Genomic DNA, 20,064 nt, shown 5'->3' with positions numbered 1-20,064 from the left:
TCGCGTTGATGCGGGATGCGGATTCGGAGTCCGATGGGGAAGGGGATTTCTGGTGGATGGAGGAGGGAAGAAAGAGGACAGACTCGCGCAGCGGACGAGATGATGCAAGGGCCGAGCTCCGGGTTGACGGGGGGTAACGGGGGCCCAAAATGCCAAGCTCCGATTTGTTGGGCCACCACCTGGCGCCACCAGCCCCGAGATCAGGTGCCTTCCGGGCCGTGGCAAAATAATTACTGTACTATACACAGTACACAGTAGGTACATGGAATGCATGGGCCACCCGCTCACTCTGGGGAAATCACATGACCTGGCGTGGAAACGCGGTTCCGGTTCTCCCATTCCAGGTCGCGTCTCTCGGTAAATTCACCAACCAACGTCAGCGACTTTGGATTCCAGGCTCCCCCGTCTTTTGCTGCCCGCCAAAGGAAAACAACGCTGCATCAACCAACCGACTAACCAACAGACATGTCCCTTGGATGCACATGAAATAATTCTTACTTCTTGTTTTTCTAGCTGGTCGGATCGCTTTTTCTCTCCTCCCTCTCCGCCATCATGAACCGCTCCATCGAACAGGCCCTGCTCTCTCTGCTGCCCACCCACAGCACGGCCTTCCCGGAGCCGCTGACCGAGCTGGCCAGCTCGCTGCTTGCCCAGTCCCGCCACCGCGCCAGCACCCTCAAGGCCGAGGAGGAAATCGCCCGGCCCTATGCCTGCGCCCACCTCGCCTGCGACCGCCTCAAGACCTCCCTCAACCTGCCCCCCATCGAACCGCGCCCTCCCATCCCTCCGCGCATCTACAAGCGCCTCTACACCCATCTCTCCCAGATCCTGCCCGCCGCCGCCTCTACCCCTTCGCGTCATGCCCCGCCGGGTTCCGCCCTGGCCAGCGCCGCGGCGAGCGGCCGCATTCGCACCCCGAGCTCCAAGCTCCGAGAGCAGCAGCAATACCAGCAGCAGCTCCAGGCCTCTCCCTCGCCCCTCGCCAGCAAGTCGGCCAAGGCCCGCTCATCCCTGGCCGATCTCCGAGACCAGGCCTCCCCGGCCGCCAGCCCCTCCAAGAACCGCGCCCTCGGCCCCGCCGCGGCCCCGTCCAGGGCCGGCAAGGCTGCAGAACCCCTCCCGCGCTGGATGCGTCCCGCCCTCCGCTTCCTCCTGTCCCGCCTCGGCCCGGCCTCCATCGGCCCCGTCGTCGGCGCAGGGCTCGAGTCCGTCGTCGCCCCTCGCGGCGTGCTGACCGACGACGCGTGGACCCTCGCCAACCTGCCCGCCGTGCTCGGCGCTCTGTATCTGTTTGTCTGGCGCGGCGTCACCTGGCCCGCCGGCGAGGACGAGGTTGACCGCGAAAAGTACATCGCGTTTCGGAAGGACGTGGCGGCGTGCTTGGCAAAGGCGAGGCAAGAGCTGGAGGTTCCCAAGGGGAAAGGGGGAAAAGAGGAAGCGGTGGACGAGGAGGCGTGGTGGGAGGGGTGGACGGAGGTGGGGCCAAGGGACCTAGACGCTGCCGCCGTGAGGGGTGGGAGGCAGGGCTGGTTTGAGATGAGCTGGGCGGAGGGGGTGGATGATTTGGCGCAGCGGCAGAGGAGGGCCGGCGGTCAGGCCGATGGGGAGGATCCGACGGAGGAGGCGGCGCCCACGCAGACGCGACGCGCCGATACAATGTTTCAGGAGCGGTGCGATTACCTCTCGGAGAGGAAAAGGAAAGCCTACGCCGAGTGGAAGCAGGGCGTGTTGAAACGGATCCGAGAGCTCGAGGTGCGCTAACGGCCTTCCGGCGCCACCCCATGGCCGACCGGGAGATGTCTGGATCTATCTAGACGCCTCAAGCTACGCGCCAATCTTCTTCAGGCTCTTGACCGTGTCCACGATGCTCTCCTCCAACGACCGGTACCGGATCCCCAGCAGCTGGTTCGTCGCCGAGTTGTCGTACCGGTACCGCCTCTCCTCGGGCGGCATCTCCCCGGCAGCCAGCGCCTCCTCCCCCGGCACCAACTCGGCGTGCTCCGGGAAGCGCTTCCGCACGATCCGCGCCAGCTCGGCGTTGCTGTACGTCCCCGCCGTCACGAACAGCCTCTTGCCGCCCGCCTCGGGCACCTCCAGGCCCGCCTTCACGTGCGCCGCCGCGACGTCCCTCACATCCACCCAAATCCACGCCACGCCCACCTCGGGCACCCCGCCCTCCTGCTTCCACCCGCCCCGCAGCAGGTTCGCGATCCGCTGGTTGCTCGTGTTCACCCCGTCGAGCCCGCCCACGTGCTCCGGGTGCGCCAGCGGACCAAACACCATGGGCGGGTTGATGGTGACGAGATCAAACCTGATCTTGTCCCCTTGGTCGCGGACAAAGTCCCACGCCGCCTGCTCCGCCAGCTTCTTGCTCAGCCGGTACGCCGTCGCGGGGCTGCGGTGGATGTCGGCCGGCGTGACGGGGTTCCATGACGCCTCGGAGAAGACGGTCGCGGGGCTCGTCGCGGCCGCCTCGTCCAGGATGGCCGCGAAGGACGAGGTGACCACGACGCGCCGAACGGCGGGCGCGTGCTTGGCGATGGCGTGAAGGATGGAGGTGGTGCCGGTCACGGCCGGGTCGACAAGGGCGGTTTGGGGGTCGGCTGTTGGGCGGGTTAGGGGTTAGCGAATGCAGGAGATGGGCACGGGGAGGGAGGAGGGGGGGGGGGCGGGGATCGGGACATACTGAAGTTGAAATGGAACGGCGACGCCGTGTGCAGGACAACCTCGAGCCCGGGAGTCTGCTTGATCAGCTCGTCGAAAGCGTCGGCGCGGGCGAGCTCGGGCACGATGGCGACGACGAGGTCGCCCGAGGCCGCCTGCGACGGGTACGCCTCGCGAATCTTGGCCGCCTTGGCCTCGCTGCGCACCGTCGTTACCACGCTGTGGCCGGCGGCGAGGAGCTGGTCCAGGATGTGGGCTGTCCATTCTCATGAGCGCCGTGGCCGGGGAGGAGATGCAAGATGGGGCTTTGCTTCCACGTACCGGCGATGAAGCCGGAGCCACCTGCAGGGCTCGTCAGCCATGGGGCGTCTTGGACCTAGCTAGGGGTAGGGAAGCGAGCTTACCGGTCAGGAGGACTTTGGTCATGTTGTTCTTGGAGGTAATTTTTTTTTTTTTTTTTTTTTTGCGTGCGTTTTTACAAGAAAAAGGGGGAGCGTTATGGATGATGATGAGCTGCAGGGAGATGTAATTCAGTGCGTCGACTTATAATAATAGTGTACACACACCTGCCGGCGGCTTCGTTGATTCAGCGTTGCACTGCTCGGCGCGAGGTTGGCTCAACCCCGCTTCCGCCCGATCTCTTTTGCTGCCACTTCTTAACTCCGAACCGCATCCCTCGGGAACGCTGACGGCATCGGGCCCGATCTTTGGCACATTTTCTTGGCTTTTCAATTCCCCTGCCCACCGGACAACGCGACACGGCCCCATGGCGTCGCGTCATCGACATCCACCTCTCCGCCGTTTGACCCCCGTCGCTGGGGTGCGTTCATGATATCCAGGAACTAAACTATGGCGACCCCATCGGACAAAGATGCCGTGTTTCTCTCGGGGCGTCTTTTTACCGCTTTTCTCTTCTCCCTAGGAGCTCCAGATCTAGATCTGGGAGGCAGACCGCTTCGATCCCGCGCGTGCTGCTTCTCAATTCCCAGGCGACCAAACACCGGGGCCCTGGAGAGTCCCCTTGCCATCACGCATGGGAGCGAGCCGGGAGGCGTGCTCCGAAAGCCAGGGGAAATAGCCAAGCAAGAGACGTACCCAGGCCCGTCGATGAAGAGAGAGAGAAGCGCACCGCGCTATGCATATACTCTTGCAAGGCCAGGCGCCGCGGCGCGTCTGGCATGTCTTGGATGGCCCGTGGCCTCTCTGTCGCAACTTTGCCGCCCGGAAAAAGCCGTCTGTTTGATGAGGCATGGATGGTATTTCCTGACCCGGCGTGTTCCGCGAGCGTTCCGGGACCGCGACCGGAATCATCAGCTCGGGGTGTTGGCTGAAAATGCCAAACAACAAGGACCTGAGTAGCCCTTTGAGGGGTTTCTGAAGATAGGTCCTGGTGACCCGGAAGTAGTTTGCGACGCTCATGTAAGTCGTCTGTCCGGACCACTGCCGCAACAGCGAGCGGGTGGCAGCGTGGCCGGCAACAAGCTTCATCAGTGCCGACTCGCCGGAACCTGGGTTTCCCAAAATTCACGAAAGACCATCCCCCGTTGGGAGCCCTTTGAGAAGCGTGCAGTCGAGGTATTCGACGTTGGAATTCTCTGGAGATTCGCCCAGGATCCAGCCGGTGGTCTTGTTATGCGCCTCTTCGATCGTGCCGTGGCGGACGTCAATACATTGGTAATAGAGGCTTTTCGCAATATCGTGTTCTACAAGATGGTTCTTGGCAGAGCAGGCCTTCAACTCCTCTATGGTGAGCTCTTTGATGAACTCAGGCTCCTCGATAAATACATAACTGCGCAGTGAGAGCCGCGACCAGCCCCATGTTTGGAGACTGACCTGGCAGGTATACACAATAGGTTGGACGAAGGAAAAGAGGTAGGCCTCGCAGAGCCTGCCAGAGTGTATGTATTAGCGGCAAGATTGTTCTACCCACAATCCCAGGTACAGAATGACGTTGGGTACCTTGCAAGGTAAGGCGTTGAGGTGACTCGGTAACATTAAGACAACACACAAATGCCTCGACCCCGAGGCGGGCGAAGGAGGCACTGACAAGTGGCGTATCGCCGAAAAGGCTAGCGGTGGTGCTGGTTTGAAGCACTACCCACACTCCATCTCATCGGGCCCAAGCCCCCGTCTTCCATGCGCACATTGACACAACCGCTCCTGGAAAGATCCTAACCCCAACCCGGTGCGCCCTGTATGATGCGCTCTCGCGACCCAGGAACGAGAAGGTCGGTCTCTCTCATCAGCTCACCTGCGCAGCGCTCACGCCTTGAGCCCTTCGCCCAACAATCACCAGTATCACCACCACTCATTACTCGCCCCCTCGCCCTCGCCTTGCCTCCCACTTCAACCCCGTCCCCATATTACTCGGTAGTATCCATCACATCGCCGCCGCTGGCCGCCAGCCCCCCCTTCGCCTTCGCTCTCCTTCCTGCCTTCCACGCCTCGATCCTCTCCTTGAGCTCCACATCGGGCACGACATCCTCAATGCCCATCGGCTGCCTCGTATACGGATCCTTGGGGTCGCTCAACAAATGCTGCATGATGGTGGACCGGTCCACGACGTGCTTGCTCGGCAAGATGACCGGGTCCGTCATGAGGATGCCCATGATGGGGTCCTCGAACTCGGGCGGCGCGTCATCGTAATCCAGCTCGGCGCGATCCCATGCCTCCTTGGCCTCTTCGATGCGCTTGCTCAGCGCGTCCCAGGCGCGCACGTCCTTCTCGTCCTTGAGGTGTTTGGTGCGCAGGATGTTGGCGGTGGCGGTCATGGTCGAGGGCTTGTAGGAACGACCGTCTGCGGCGACGGCCTCGACGAAGGACGGCGAGTCGCCGAGGTTGAGGTAGATGTCGACCAGCTCCGGAAGGAGGGTCTTGGGGTTGAAGAAGTACTTCTCCGGGTTCTCAACCTTGAGGGTGCGCGACTTTGGCCCCGTCAGGATGTCGAGGTTGTAGTCTAGCATGCCCGCCAGGCGGTGCACGATCTCGGGCATGGTGAAGGCCTCGCTGAGGGTTTCCGTGAAGAGCCGCATCATGGCCACCGTCTCGTTGGCCAGCTGCATGTAGGACGTTGCCTGGCCCTCGGCGGTGCGGAGCTCCTCCTCCGTCTTCTCTCGGTCCTCCTGGGAGAGGGAGGGATCCTTCAGCCGGTTTTGCAGGTCGTGGATTTTTGGGAACTTGCCGAGTCCCTCGTCCAGGACAAAGGTGGCATCGTTCATGAGCAGGTTGACGAAACGCACGAAGAAGGCGCGGTTCGACCTGCCCAATGTTAGCGCTGGAATCTCTCTGTCGAGGCTCGTGGGAGAACCTACTTGCTAGACTGCACCAGCTGCTGCCGATAGACGTCATTCGACCAAACGCACTTGATCACCTGGAAGATCTCGTAGCGGATGTTGAACTTGTCGTAGAACTGCGTGTGGACGCCCGTGGACTCGCACTCAATGTAAAACTTCATCACGGCGTGCAGCAGGTAGTCGTTGGCAAACTTGGTGTTGGTCAGCGCGTCGCCCAGGATACCCTTCTTCATCGTGTACGTCGGCCAGGTGCCGTGGCACAGCAGCGTGACGAGCGACGACTTGAGGTACGGATTGCGGATGTACTCGGACGACTCGAGGAAGGTGACGCAGAGGGCGATCATTTCGTCGCCGGCCGCCGACAGCATGACCTGCGGGATGTAGCGGAAGACAAACTTGGTGTTGTCGACAACGTCCTGCAGCGCGTACTCGGGAAGGCACTGGAAAGCCTGGGGCTGCTCCTTGGGCAGTGGGAGGCTCAGCGTCTTGTCTGGGGTGTAATCGGTCTGGCTGGCGACGCGGAGCAGCCAGACGGTGACGTAACGCATGAACTGCAGCGACCGGCTCTGCATCTTCTGCTCGAGCAGCACGCCCTCGATGGAGTACTTGAGGGCCAGGCACCGCTCAAGCACGCTCGTGTGCCGGGCGAGCGCGATGTCAAGCATTCGCAGCTGATCCGGTCGGTTGAGCAGCTTCTGGCGCTCAGCCTCCATCATGGCGATGTTCTTCTCGAAGTGCTTGATGTCGCGGTCGAGATTCTTCATTTTTGCGTTGGTCGCCTCGCTGCCGTAATGGTGTGCGGCCAGAGTCAGGAAGAAGATCTCGGTGATAAAGTTTGACTCTCCCTCGACCTTGTTGGCGTAGAAGGCGTCCGACTGGGCCTGGTCCGCGTTTAGCTTGGTCTCATCCTTGATATCGATCCTCGGATTCCGCCGGAAATAGTTAATGTCGATGCGGTCGATCTTAGAAAAGGTGGAATCCATGAAGGGCTCGCACAGCGTGTCCAGGATGACGGTCACATTGACCATGAAGCCGTCAGACGAAACCTCCTGGGGGTCAACCCTCATGGCGCGCCGTTTGTGGTTGGTGTTCATGATGTGTGCGAACCAGTCGAGCACTTTATTTCGGGTCTGGGGGCTCGCACGGATGAGGGCGTTGATGATGGTCCGAAGGTCGCCTTGATGGGCGGTCAAGGTCATCTGCAGCGCACTCTGCGACGTTTGGATGCGGCCTTTGTCCATGGTCCTCGGTCCTGCAAAGTAAATTGTGGTCACCTCAGGCTGCAGAGGTGATATCCTGAAGAAAGGACCGAGGATGGTTCTCAGCTCAATGTTGGGTGCTGTTAATGTCGGCGTGTGGAAGGACGGGTGCTCGGCCAGGGCGTTGAGCAACGCTGGGAACCTCGAATACGTCAACAGCGCCTGGATCGTAGGGGGTCAGCAGAGAAGAAGGGTCGAACGGTCAGGAGACTCGACCCACGTTGACGCAGGGCTTGTAGTCGTCGTTCATGCTCATCTTTGCCAGCCGGGCGCTGATGTCCACCATGGCACTGGTGAACAGTGGCTCGATGGTGTCGTCCTCGGGCATGCGCGCTATGGCCTCAGCAAAGAAGTCCAGATCTAGGCCCTGATCGTTTTCGACCTCGCGAAGCAGATATGGCACCAGCGTGTCGTGCTGGGGGTTTGCATCCCGGCTAGAGACTCTGCTGTCAGCACCGTCGATCTCAGCGCAACCACCGACGCTTCTTCTCCTTGGGTCGGACCTACCCAAACAGCTCCGGCACCGTCAACGAAAAGATGCAGTTGCTGAAGCACAACCGGCGGGCCTCCTTCAGCAGGGCTTCTTTCTGCGGTGCCGGGCCGCGCAGCATCTTGAGCGTCCTGGCCACGCGCTTCCAGCAAGGGAGCAGGTAGTCAAAGATGGGGCGGTCGTGCGGGAGGGCAGTCGCCGCCTCGACGATGGCCTCCTCCAGACGAGAGACCGAAAGCCGCAGCGAACCACCATCTTCGGCCAGTTCGCCGCTCAGACCCGGCAGGAAGGTCAACTTGTGGCCGTGCGCATCGGTGGTCCGCTCCGGATTGACCGAGACGCGGAAGATGGAGCTCAGGACCCGATCGGCGTAGTCCTCGATCGACTCAGGGACAGCAGCGGCGGCAGCGCCAGAGGCGGAGGAGGTCTGTTTTCTCGGCGGCGCCGATGCTGAGGGCCCGTCAACATCTGATGCTCGTCTCTTTGCGCTGGAATGGGCCTCACCGGAGGCACTACCTGTACTGCTGCCGCTGTTGTTGGAGATGTTGCTACCGGCAGTGCCCGCTCCGGGGAGCCGTGTGATGTTGATCTTGGCTTGGGAAGCTGCCGGGGCAGGTTTTTCGGTCGGGGCAGGCTTCGGCGAGTTGGGCTGTTGGGAGGTCCCGGAGCCGGATGGTGTTGTGCCGCTGGCCGGAGCCGGGGCGGGAGTTGAAGAGCCCGATGATGTCCCTCCCAGCTTTGCCAGGCGCCTGCGACGGATCTGCTCCATGGTCTCTTGATCCGGAGCATCAGGCGTCGATGCCGGCGGAGGTTGTCCACTCGGATCCATGTTGTCACTAGCTCTCGGTGCAGTCGATGCGATGCGATGGATGGGGTGCAGCTTTGATGCTTGGGCGAGAGAGTATGGAGACGAAGAACAGCGATCAACCCGTATGCGGTTTTGTAGTTGCCTTGCAAAGTGGACGAGGAACCCAAACGGAACTATCGGGGTTAGTAAGGTGTTGATTAGTAGAGAAGTAAGGTCGGGGGCGTGTTTGGTAACTCAAGGCACCCTCTTGGATCGGGCGGGATGAAGATGGCGGGGCTGAACGAACGCAAGCTCCAGGCGGAAACGTGCTATCGATTGGAGTCTGGGACAGGGGGTGGGGGGTTCCGTAATGACCTACATACGTGGTAATGTTTCGGTAATCGATAACAGGACCGCTGAAACACTGGTTTCCGCGATGAGGTTTCTGGAATTCTCGTCCAACAACAACTAGAGAGAGGTAAGAAGTCTGAGGGCTTGAAAAGTCAAGGTGGAATGCTTACGATGTTGATCCCAAAAAAAGGAACCAAGTCGATCCGAGACAGAATTCAGCTTCTCTCCCGGATGATGCCTTACTGTATTCTTAACCTCTTCACCCTGCTCACAGACTCTCATATTCCTTAGACATTTGATAGATGTCCTAGGTACCCAAGATCGCTCCTAATCACCAAGCTGCTTGCTTGCTACATACGACAATACATTGGCATTGAAGGTTAGCATGAGCTCATGCAGAGTACTCTACATAACATCGAGCTCGACCTTATCCCCTCATGTCTCTTTGATACCACTAGGTTTCGTTGTCTTCCAAGTCTCCGACAATCCTCTGTCAAGTCCGACCAGCCCCTCACCCATCCCATCCTTCCAGCTCTTGTTGTACCATGGTATCCCACCTATCCGTTTCATCAAATCATACCTAATGCAACGCCGTGAGTCATGAGACATGAAAGCACCGCACTAAGCAATGCATCGTAAAAGAAAACCCGGACCAACACGCTCCTTTCGTGACAACGACCTCAAAGCCGTGTAAGAGTCTCAATCCTCCCCTCACTCCCCCTCCGACCACCAAGTTGATACCTTGGCCCACTCTCTGACGACGACGACCCTGCTCCACTGCTGCTCTCACCCCCATGATGCCCCCCATCCGAGCTTCCGGACAGCCCTACATTGCCAGCCCCAGCCGCCCCAGCAGTCAGGCTCGCCGCATTCGCAGCCCGGAGCTGGGCGTTGCGCTGCATGTACTGCATGTTGAGCAGCCACTTGGTGTGCATGCTGAGGACGCCCACCTTGTCGCCCAGCTCGAGGAACCGGTCGGCCACTTGCTGCGAATGGTGCAGGAAGCTGGCGGATTGGCGCATGTCCATCTCGCAGACCATTTCCCGGAGCTCTTCCATCTGGGATTCGAGGCGCTCGAACTGGGCGAGCATGTAGTTATGGGGGGATTCCCAGGTCGTACCGTCGGCTAGAGGAGCGCTCGAGGCTGCTGGGTTGGCCAAAGTCCCGTCAGCAGCCACGGCGGCGGCGGACCTATCGTTAATCGTAGCCGCCGAGTCCCGCCGCCGCCCGCGTCTCCTAGTATCGCGCACCGCCTCCAGGCTCGCCAGCCTCCTCGTCAGGTCCTGGATGATCTTCCGATCCTCAGCTTGCTGCTCCAGCAGCCGGCCGACCGTCTCGTACATGCACCCATTCCGTTCGTGCTCGCGAACCAGCCGGCGCTTGTCGGTCACCCTGCAGCCTGCGCCTTCCCACGTGCACTTGGCCGTAGCCTCAGGGCAGTCTTGCTGGATGTGCTTGAGCATGGAGTTGTTGACAACGCTCACGCTGGCGCCGCAGTCCGGGCAGGTAGCAAAAGCAGCCTCGCACTCCTGCTCCCAGTGGGCGTCCAAGTCCACGAACGTCACCGGCTTCAGGCAAAAGTCGCAGTTGGTGGTCTCGTGCATGCACTGGCCCTCGATGGAGCAAAGGTGGCGGGCCACAAGCTTGTCGCACCCGGGTTTCGGGCAGCGCACCGGGGTAAACTCGCAGTGGCGTTCGTAGTGGGCCTCGAGATTCTCGCGCGCGCAGACGTAGTCGCATCCCTGGTTCGGACAGCGAGCCTCGAGGCGGTCCAGCTGCTCTTTGATGATCAGCGGGATGGGCCGGTAGTCGCGCGTCTTGTCGACGGGCTGGCGGTCAATGGGGCAAACGCGCTGGCGCTCGAGCGCGCGGTTGATGCATTTGGCGCAGAAGGTGTGGCCGCAGGGGGTGGTGATGGGCGAGTGGAAGGCCGTCCGGCAGATGGGGCAGATGAGGGTCTCATCGACTGGGTTGACATAGTCGATGGCCTGGTAGTCCATCTTTACGACGGCTGTCTTGACTTGGGAGGCGTCCATGATGATGCTGCTGGCAGGCCTGGAGGCGCTCTGTGATGACTGTGATGACTGGGCCGGCTGCGATGGCTGTGTCGATCGTGGTGTCGTTGTCCCGTCGACGGGAGTGTTGGGGGGTGGCATTGTTTGGAGCTCGCGCCGGGATGCCCGGGAGACGTTCGGAGAGATGGTCAAGGTCAATCGTCCTAAACAGGTTGAGATCTCCACCGAACTCGGCAACTTGAGCCCTGTGGGCTGATGCTGAACGATACAAGGGCGTGGCAACGATTGATGTTGAAAAAGTGGTGGGCTGGAAGCCGAGGGTTGTGGGGTCGCCGATAGGACAGCCGATAATTATTGGCGAGCCAGCAAAAGCGTCCAAGACTCACAAAAAACGCAGTCTTGGAGACGAAATCGAGGATGTAGATGAGGTTCGTGATAGACGCCGAGATGGATTGAAAGGCCGAGCTGAGCCGCGAGCTGAGCCGGGGTTTGGCGTTCTGGGCCGGGGGAATGGCGTCGGCTTTTACCCCACCACCTCTGATCACAAGGAACCAAATCGTGCAGGCCGACAGCTCTCCAACACTGATTGAGCTGATGCATTACTAACAAGGATGAGGACTCAGAATTGAACTTGTATTCGAAAAGCACATCTATGCAGCCAAAAAATGTCATGAAACTACTAGTACACGCTTTTAAAATGTATTCATCGTTTACTATTCTCTGCCAGACCTAGTCTGTTCTCTCTAAGAACCTGGCAGGTAGATCAGAGGTGTTAGTATGCTATCACTTGCATGCCGGAAACCTCAGGTACAACAAGCGCCTCCGATGTTGGTCATCACGCAAGGACGTTCAGGGGCAACAGATGCAACTGTAAGTACGACATCAAGCAAAGTAAGTAGGTACAGGTAACCAAGGTGACAGACGGGTTCGTTTCCGCTGGCATTTGATGGGCTCGAACGGTCTCACAGGCAAAGGCCAGAATGCCCACCGCCCAGCGCTTCCTTTCGGGTCGGTCGAGGACTGGTGGGCGGTTACGAAAGCTCCCGTAATGGACTTTGACTGGGATCACACAAGCTACAGTTCCCCGGCTTTTCTGCGTCTCTGCACAGTATGGAGATGACTCCGAGTGGCAAAAAACAGCCCCTGACGATACCCACCGCGACTCGCTACTTTCGGCATTTCCTCGCTGTCAACTCGATCACCGTCTTTCATCATGGCAATTCGGCGCCGGCCACTTGACGCTTTCAGGCCATCAGCTTGCCCGAGCTCCCCAATTGAGACCTGGGTTGCACCGAATGTCGAACCAGCAAATGTAAAAAAAGCGTAAGCCCACTTCCAACCTGCTTGAGCGAAGCTGGCTGTTGTGCACCAAGGATGCACAGCGCATGCTGCCTGTATCGTCCGACCAACCGTAACCTATGTACCTGAGATGTCTTTTTTGCAGCAACAACAGGCAGTATTTGCGGAGAGAGGTCCAGATATAGTATGTACAATAGCTCTGCAAGCAGCAAGTTTGTTTGATGAAGGCAAGTCCCCGCAGCCAAGCTGCCTCACAGCGGAGATGCTTGCGCTTCCCCAAGACAGCGAGAACCGTAATCGGCTCCCGCTTGCCATAAAAACTGGGGATAATGACGTGGATAACCTCTTCAAACTTGGCGTTTCGTTTGTCCGTAGCAATACAAACGTCTGGCACTCTGCAATTCTCGATTTCGCTTCGCTGCAATGCCATAGCAATTGCTTCAATCCTCCTCCTCCTCCTACTACTAGTACAAATTTCGTTTCTTTAGAGTTTTGCCAAATAACGTGACTCCAGGGAGAATGTCGTCAGAGTGTGACAAGGTCGCATCCAGGACGGGAACCAACCCGAACGGGAAGTGGCTCACATGAACAAGCAGGCCATAAAAAGATATAAAACGTATTAGAAAGAAGAACCTCATGACCTCGAATGAAGCAATTGAGTCCATGCAACAGTGTCGGGTAGCTGAATTACAAACAAGAACCCACGGAACCCCGAATCCTTCAATGGCCGTTCCAGGTTGCCAAGGGAAGCAACCTGGGAAACCAAGTCCATGTGATGATGACCTGATGGAATTCCCGGACTTCGGTGCTTGTGAAAGATGGATGGATGCGGCCCACCCCTCCACTGGGATCCTTGCTCCCCCTCGGTTGACGGAAACCAGCCCCACATGACAGCCCCCAGGCAAAAAGTTCAGCCCGGTCAGCCGGATCCGCTGGCCCCCCCAAAAGGAACGCCTCCTGCATTGATACGTCTTTGAAGGCCTCGCTCCGCTGTAAAGTGGAGAGCGATTTCTTAGAAATCCCAACCGAGGACTTGGACAATCGCATGTTGTAAAAGTCCGAGGCCCGCATCTTTCATTCTTCCTCGACCACTGTTCCCCATGATCCCGGAATGCGGCCAGTTTTGCGCCGCCATGCTCGAAACCCTCAAGACCGCATCTCAATAGCAATCGCTGACAACGTCACGAATCAACACCCTCGGCCGCCAGAAACCGCTGTTGGCAGTGCCGGACGGTAGCAGCAGCCCCGACGTCAGGGAGAGCACGACAGAAGCACCGCCCGAACCCACCGGAGAGGGCGACGCCGAGGAGAGCTACGACGAACCCACAGCTCGACAAGGGCTGTGAATCGACCTACATACATCCATCCCACTGTGCTCGGGAGACCGGCAAGAAAGAGGGACAGCGCGTGCCAGGCACAGCAGCAAGCAATCCACCCCTTGTGGAAATCAACCCCCCCTCCTGCCTCCGTCGGACCATCGCCAATACCTGCGAGCATCCGCCGGGGGTCCCCGCTCAAATGAGCTGCGAACTCGACGCCTGCTGCGTAACCACGACGAGACCCAATGGGAGACGCCTCCACTAGACAGCAATGACGGCAAACAAAGCGATGGAGAGGACCAACAGCGAGGCCACCAAGGCTGTGCCGGCCTCCAGGCCGGAGAAAGCTGACCCCAACAAGGCACCATCCCGCGACCAGCGCGCGCCCGCGGCGGCTGCCGGCGCTGACGATACCCGCAAGAAGAAGAGGAGGAAGGTGAATCATGGTGAGTGACGCGCCGGTGTTGTAGCTTTGGTGGCGCCGGTGGTGGTCCGGTCCTTGCTCCTTCCAGGCCCGTGTTTCTCTGATCTATCGACGGCTGACCCGGGGCCCTTTGCCTTTCGCAGCGTGTCTCTACTGCCGACGATCTGTAAGTCATCATCCATCCCATCGTGGCGCGGAGCATCTGCAAGCCTCCGGTCCTGTCGCCCGGTCTGGAGGAGCGATTGCCACGGCGCCTTCCTCAGCATGACACGGAGGTTTGGGCTCGGCACTGCCACATCGCAAAGCGGTTGCTCTCTTGCCTGCCGGGAAACACGGGGGATTCCTCTCCGTCGTAACCGGCAGGAATATGCACGGCTGCGAGGCGTTCTAGTGGCTGACGTGGTCTTCCTATTCCAGCACATGACCTGCGATCTTGTATGTTGCCCCATCTATCTCTTTCCCGCCCCCACGTTATTGGTCCGACTCCCAACGGCCAGACGTTAACCCGACGCTGCTGTGCTGTGTCTGTGCGAATAGGAGAGACCGTGTACTCGATGCATCAAGCGCAATATCGGGCATCTGTGCCACGACGAGCCCCGCGACAACGAGTCGAAAAAGACCAAGAGCCTGGCCCCGTCAACGGTCCAGGACGCGGCGTCCCAGCCGGACAAGAGCTCCAGAGGCAACACCATCAGGCCGCTACCATTCGACGCCGCCGCGGCCGTTGGGAACGGTGCGAGCCAGGCGGCGGTAGCGGCGGCGGCCAGATCCGCGTTTGAAGCGGCCGCGCTGGCGGCACGTAACAGCGCGAACCCCCTACAGCTCGTGCAACCCACGGCCGTGTCAGGCCTAGCCGCCGCCGCGAGCACCCTAGGCGGCCTGAGTCAATGTAGGTGTGCAGGATTGCCCTCTTACCGTTCCCTCCTCTCTGGATGCCAGCGCCCATCGCGTGGGGAGTGTCTATGTCCATGTGATTGTTGTGTATGCGTGTCTGAGGTGCGCAGTCAGCTGACGCAAGTATTTCACCGCAGTTCCCGGTTTCTCTGAGGCTTGGCTGGCCTCGCAGAACCCCTTTCACGACATGCATAATTTCCATTCCAACTTTGTGATCGCGCCCGAGGTGACCAACGAATTCAACCTCCTCAACGACTTCTTGCAGACCAGTCTCCTCGACGACAGCGCGCTTCTGAGCGATGACCGGCCGAACCAGGCCGGCTCCTCTGCCTCCGGGCTTCCCACAAAAAGCAACACCAACGCCAACGGCGGCGGCGGCGGCGGTAGCGGCACGATGCAACCCCCCGGCAGTGCTGGCGCTACGAACAACGCAAACGCCGAGCACAGCAAAACCATCTCTCGGCCGGGAAGCGTCATGCCAACCGACAAGACGCGTGAGTACTACCTCCAAGCCGCAGATCCATCCGGCAACGCCACTCCCGAGGAGCGCATGCGGCAGGTGCTGCAAGCAAAGTACGAGGCCGGACTGCTCAAGCCGTTCAACTACGTCAAGGGGTACACACGGCTGCAAAACTACCTCGAAGGCCACGTGGCGTCGGCGTCCAAGCAGAAGATTTTGAGGCAGCTAGACCGGTTCAGGCCCAAGTTCCGCGAGAAGATGAAGGATCTGACGGACATGGACCTGGTGCTGGTCGAGATGTGGTTTGAGAGGACGCTGCTGGACTACGACCGCGTGTTTGCGAGCATGGCGGTGCCCGCGTGCTGCTGGCGCAGGACCGGGGAGATCTTTCGGGGCAACAAGGAGATGGCGGAACTTATCAAGGTGCCGGTGGAGGACTTGCGAGGGGTGAGTGCGGTCAAAGGTCGGCTCGTGCCGTATCTCCAGACGAATGCTAACGAGCGGCGGCGACGCAGGGGAAAATTGCGCTGCACGAGATCCTCACCGAGGAGTCCAACGTCCGGTATTGGGAAGAATTCGGCACCATCGCCTTTGATTCGGCGCACGATACGCTGCTCACGGCGTGCTCGCTCAAGAGCCCACGCGAGGGGGTGAACCATATCATCAACTGCTGCGTTTCGTTTAGGATCCGCAGGGATGAGCACAAAATGTAGGTGGACAGGGCTCTCCATCCGCAGGTGCGCCGCGGTCCTGGCGATGGACTTTGCTAACAATTGTGCGAATCCAGACCTAGTCTCATCATTGGCAACTTTTTGCCACACGATCCGGATTCGGACCCATAGTAATCACGGACCTCGTCGACGGATCCAAGTATGACGTATCCAATGCTCTCTAATGATCGCTGTCTATCACTGAATCTCTCGGGAATTGTTTTGGGGGGGCTAGGGTTTCGATTCGCTCAGTTACAAGATCATGCATGTTCTAAATTTCATATACTGGTCAACCACGGGAAGATATACCAGGTTCCACGGGAAATACTCTTAGAGCTACCCAGGTAGCCTTTACCGTGAGAGTCACGTTCGACACAGTGGTTCTAGAGGGGGAAACGGCATTTACTCATGGTGATGGCGCAGGAACTGCGTTGGATGGCATGTACCTGGGAGAAGTCGCGCGCGAAGAACAGGAAGATGCGCTGTTGATATAACACCCCGTCAATGCTAGGCAGGGAAACGGCGTTCAGGTTGAATTCAATTTGCGATGGGGGCCATCGTGCATTTCTCCTTTGGGCATGTACCTGGGTTCTTACCTTCCTGGCTCTGGCTTCCTCGGGGCCAGCTTCCAACTTTAAAATCAAGTCACCTTTTCCCAGGGGCGCTTCGCTGCCTGGGTCATAACAAAGCAGCCAACACCCAATTCCAAATCGTCACCTTGAACGTGTCGCCTGAGGTCCTTCGCGATCTTCCTGATCCTCATCGCATTAGGGATCCTTGTTGCAAAGCACCTGAACCATGCCTCCTCAGACACACTTATCCAGACCAGGAGGGACCTCTCGGATCACCAACTCAAAGTCTGCAAAGAGGATCGAAGCCGCTGTCGGTACGTCCTGCCTGCTCGTCGTGTTGGCCGCAAACCTCTCCGTGCCCTCCCTCCCCTCGTGAGCAAGCCATCTATCACAACTTCCAGCCCTGGCCTCCGCTCAGAACAATCTCACACGCCTCCGGTCCTCTCTATGAACATCGCGACGGAGCTGACCCAACCAACGAAACCCCAAATTAGTCTTTACAACCCGCCTTCGCACTCTCCTTTCCAGCCCACACGCCAATTCAGAAGCCGTCAACGCAACGGCCCTTGCCACAGAAGCAGCCGAGCACGCCATCCGCCTGCATCAATGCCTGCAGACCTACGTCCCCGGGCTGAGTGGGGACCCGGAGATTGACGCGCTTGCGACGGGGCTGTGGAATTTGTGCACCAGGCTTGGGAGGGCGGTTAGGGCGGAGGAGAAGGCGGAGGAACCAGGCCGCGGAGGGAATGGGGAGGGCTTGGTGGTCGCCAGCCGGGGGATCAGTGCTGGTAGCGGCGGCGGTTTGGCGGCTGGAAAGAACACTGGACAAGGAAATAATGGATCGGACAGGCGCTCGGAAGCAAACCAGCTTGGGAGGCTGTACCTCCATGGAAAGGTGCTTGCATTTCACCTCTTGGGGGTGGCGAGGCCGAAGGAGAAGGGAGGTGTGGGGGTCGTGGTGAGATTGATGAGGTTGGGGTTGAAGGTCGTGAGGGATTGTGTTGGTGAGTTGATGCCGGATCGGCAGGTTCTACGGCGTACGAAAGGAGCTGGGTCGCTAACGAAGGCAGATGCCAGAGAACTCGCTCTGGCGTCTCCCGTGATGCAGCTCGCGGCCGATTACAAGAGCTGGCTACAAGACATGGCCCAGAAGCTCCCCGAAGACGAGGTAAAGGAGTGTCGCTGTTTGGAGGTGGAGTATTTTATCATGCGAACCGCTCTGGTGAGTGACTGAGGCACATCTCTGGCGGCAGACCGCTGGCTGACACCACCACAGTGCTGGGCGGAAAGCAGACTGGACGTTGCCGAACACATGTACAGCAAGACTGAGCCCCTCCGACAGCTTCTCACCCCTGAGTATGCGGAGCGGTTGGCCGACGTCTTGTACGAGATCGGCAAGTCACTGTCAGCAGAATACAATTTTGCCATGGCAGTCAAGTGGTTCAAGAGGGCTAGCGAAGTGATTAACGGCCAAGAGCTGGAGCAGCTATCCCGCGAGGGACTGGAACTGCGCCTCGCCATCCTTCAAGCTCGGGTGACAGCCCTCTTAGCAACGGGTACCCAGGAAGCCCTTGACGAGGCTCAAAACCAGGTCGCCCTCGTCGAATCCGAGGCCGGCAACAAGTTTGTGGTCTCGCTGCTCAAGCTCGAGCTGCTCCAGAAAATGCCCACCGAGGTCTTTGACACGGAAGGATACGGCGACATTCTACGGCACATCATTCGGTCCTTTCCCATCTCCGACTCAGGGTTCAAGCTCATCATGCATCATATTCGGAAACTGCACGACAAGAGCCCTGGCGCCGGGTGTGCTGTTTTGGACGACCTCATCGTGGCATTGAGCCGCGCCGAGAAGGACGAATGGGTTGAAAAGGCTGTAGTGACGCGGGTGTGGATGATCACAAACCAGCGGGAAACGGCAGAGACGATTAGAGCTACGGAGAACGTGCTCGGGCAGCTCTCAAGACCGCTGAGCTCCGAGGCGGCTGTGGCAGCGCAGGCGGTAAGCTGTCAGCGTTACCTTATCTGGCTCGTGCTAACATGTTACAGTTGTTTTGGAAGCGGTTGGAATCAAACTACACCCAAGGACAGTACGAGCTGGCTGAGAAGTGGTGCCAGCTCTCCTTGAATGATGTGTTCCAAAACTGCGGGCCCGGTAATACAGCCAAGTTGGAAAGGTACCTGGGTAGGTCCGCTCACCTCGTTTCTGGCCGAGGCTAACAGCAGCAAGAAAGCTGCTCATGTGTGCTCTTGCCAGGAACAGCCTGGATGCTGCTACGGCCATCGTCCACAAGATGTCGCCGCATAGCCGGAAAGAGCCCATGGCAGCCTATCTGGCCTTCAAGGTTGCTGTCCGCATCGAGGATCACACGATGGCTCAGGAGTGCCTCGAAACGGTTGCTCAGGCGCCCGATCACGTCGACTACCTCGGGGCGTGCATCGCAGAGTCTCAAAAGGCCGGCGATATCACATGCGCCATTGCGGCCTTGCGCAAGCTCCAGGAGACGTACGAGTACAAAGAGCCGAACCCGATACACTTGCCGGCCCTGTTTCGATGCACGATCCGGCTGTTGAATTTGATGCTGGATAGGCCAGGGGCTGATAAAGCGACCATGGTTGAGGATCTTTGCACCGAGTTTGAGGCTGGTGAGAAAGCCCCAAGTCTTGCATATCTGACGAGATGCTGATAGCTTTAGTCGTTTTGGCGCTACAGAGGGACAAGGAGTCGACCCCAAAACGCAAGCTCTTCACCGTTGACGAACTCGAGTGGTTCAGCAGGAGTGCATACAACCTCGCGCTCAAGAACACCGCTGCTTGGGAGTTGAGATGCGTCATCAGAATGCTGACGGCGTGCGTGAGCATCATCAGCTACTTTCCCGCAGACGTTGACTTCCGGACCGAGCTGTCCTTGAAGACCCTCTTTGCTCATTTCGTCATCTCGTCCGCGCTCGTGGCCCTAGCCAGAACGCAGGACAATTCAGAGAAACAACGAGAGGACTACTCCCATATGCGGAGGCACATCGCGGCATTCGACAATGAGCTCCCTCAGTACTTACCCAACCTCGACGAACATTCGCGGGAAGATATGCTCCGCAAGCACGCTGCTCTGCTCGTCTTTGACTTTGAGGCTGCCGTCGCATTGCAGCAATGGGATGATTTAAGCGGCATCGTGCAGCGGTCACTTCCGTGCAAGAACGTCACAGCCCTTCAGGGCATGGCGGACTGCCTGCTGCGCGCGCAGGCGCCGGGACAAGGTATATGGCTGTTCTCGGTTTGTTTGAATTCTTGAGCCGTCGATCTATTAACCGAGCCTCACGTAGCCTTGTACTCCACGATGAGAAGGATTGTCAACGAGATCTGGGTCCTCCAGCGTTTTGACGCGGTCAAGTTGGCCAAGTATACACGGTGCCTCTTCCAGGCGACGCTTCCCCTGGATGACAAGCTGGCCATGAGGTTGCTGGATGAGGCGTGCAGCAAAGCGAGAGAGCTAAGCCAGGTAAGCTCGCCACGTCTCGGCTTTCCAGCAGGAG

At 59.0% G+C, this 20,064-nt stretch overlaps 6 protein-coding genes across 6 annotated transcripts; 3 read left to right on the top strand and 3 right to left on the bottom strand.

Annotated features, from left to right (window-relative positions):
* Nucleotides 1-552: 552 nt before the first annotated feature.
* On the top strand, nucleotides 553-1,761 carry VTJ83DRAFT_6398 (uncharacterized protein; the record flags this gene model as incomplete). The annotated part of the gene is made up of 1 exon (XM_071013104.1): nucleotides 553-1,761. The coding sequence occupies one exon, from the start codon at nucleotides 553-555 to the stop codon at nucleotides 1,759-1,761; it is 1,209 nt and encodes a 402-aa protein (XP_070864025.1).
* Nucleotides 1,762-1,824: 63 nt separating this feature from the next.
* On the bottom strand, nucleotides 1,825-3,090 carry VTJ83DRAFT_6397 (uncharacterized protein; the record flags this gene model as incomplete). The annotated part of the gene is made up of 4 exons (XM_071013103.1): nucleotides 1,825-2,603; nucleotides 2,687-2,920; nucleotides 2,986-3,006; nucleotides 3,069-3,090. 4 exons carry the CDS (start codon nucleotides 3,088-3,090, stop codon nucleotides 1,825-1,827), a joined length of 1,056 nt encoding a protein of 351 aa, XP_070864024.1.
* A 1,937-nt stretch (nucleotides 3,091-5,027) lies between these two features.
* On the bottom strand, nucleotides 5,028-8,535 carry VTJ83DRAFT_6396 (uncharacterized protein; the record flags this gene model as incomplete). The annotated part of the gene is made up of 5 exons (XM_071013102.1): nucleotides 5,028-5,922; nucleotides 5,976-7,378; nucleotides 7,437-7,650; nucleotides 7,724-8,156; nucleotides 8,211-8,535. 5 exons carry the CDS (start codon nucleotides 8,533-8,535, stop codon nucleotides 5,028-5,030), a joined length of 3,270 nt encoding a protein of 1,089 aa, XP_070864023.1.
* Nucleotides 8,536-9,524: 989 nt separating this feature from the next.
* Nucleotides 9,525-11,000, bottom strand: VTJ83DRAFT_6395 (uncharacterized protein; the record flags this gene model as incomplete). The annotated part of the gene is made up of 1 exon (XM_071013101.1): nucleotides 9,525-11,000. One exon carries the CDS (start codon nucleotides 10,998-11,000, stop codon nucleotides 9,525-9,527), a length of 1,476 nt encoding a protein of 491 aa, XP_070864022.1.
* Nucleotides 11,001-13,748: 2,748 nt separating this feature from the next.
* Nucleotides 13,749-16,097, top strand: VTJ83DRAFT_6394 (uncharacterized protein; the record flags this gene model as incomplete). The annotated part of the gene is made up of 7 exons (XM_071013100.1): nucleotides 13,749-13,923; nucleotides 14,045-14,067; nucleotides 14,319-14,336; nucleotides 14,439-14,790; nucleotides 14,933-15,702; nucleotides 15,771-15,964; nucleotides 16,043-16,097. The coding sequence occupies 7 exons, from the start codon at nucleotides 13,749-13,751 to the stop codon at nucleotides 16,095-16,097; spliced, it is 1,587 nt and encodes a 528-aa protein (XP_070864021.1).
* A 1,407-nt stretch (nucleotides 16,098-17,504) lies between these two features.
* VTJ83DRAFT_6393 (uncharacterized protein) lies at nucleotides 17,505-19,912 on the top strand (the record flags this gene model as incomplete). The annotated part of the gene is made up of 6 exons (XM_071013099.1): nucleotides 17,505-17,759; nucleotides 17,814-18,536; nucleotides 18,584-18,711; nucleotides 18,798-19,180; nucleotides 19,231-19,788; nucleotides 19,905-19,912. 6 exons carry the CDS (start codon nucleotides 17,505-17,507, stop codon nucleotides 19,910-19,912), a joined length of 2,055 nt encoding a protein of 684 aa, XP_070864020.1.
* Between the last annotated feature and the right edge of the window lie 152 nt (nucleotides 19,913-20,064).

Source organism: Remersonia thermophila, chromosome 6, assembly GCF_042764415.1.
Source record: "Remersonia thermophila strain ATCC 22073 chromosome 6, whole genome shotgun sequence".
In the NCBI taxonomy this organism is placed as follows: Eukaryota; Fungi; Ascomycota; class Sordariomycetes; order Sordariales; family Chaetomiaceae; genus Remersonia; species Remersonia thermophila.
This window is presented reverse-complemented; position numbering and strand designations above follow the sequence as displayed.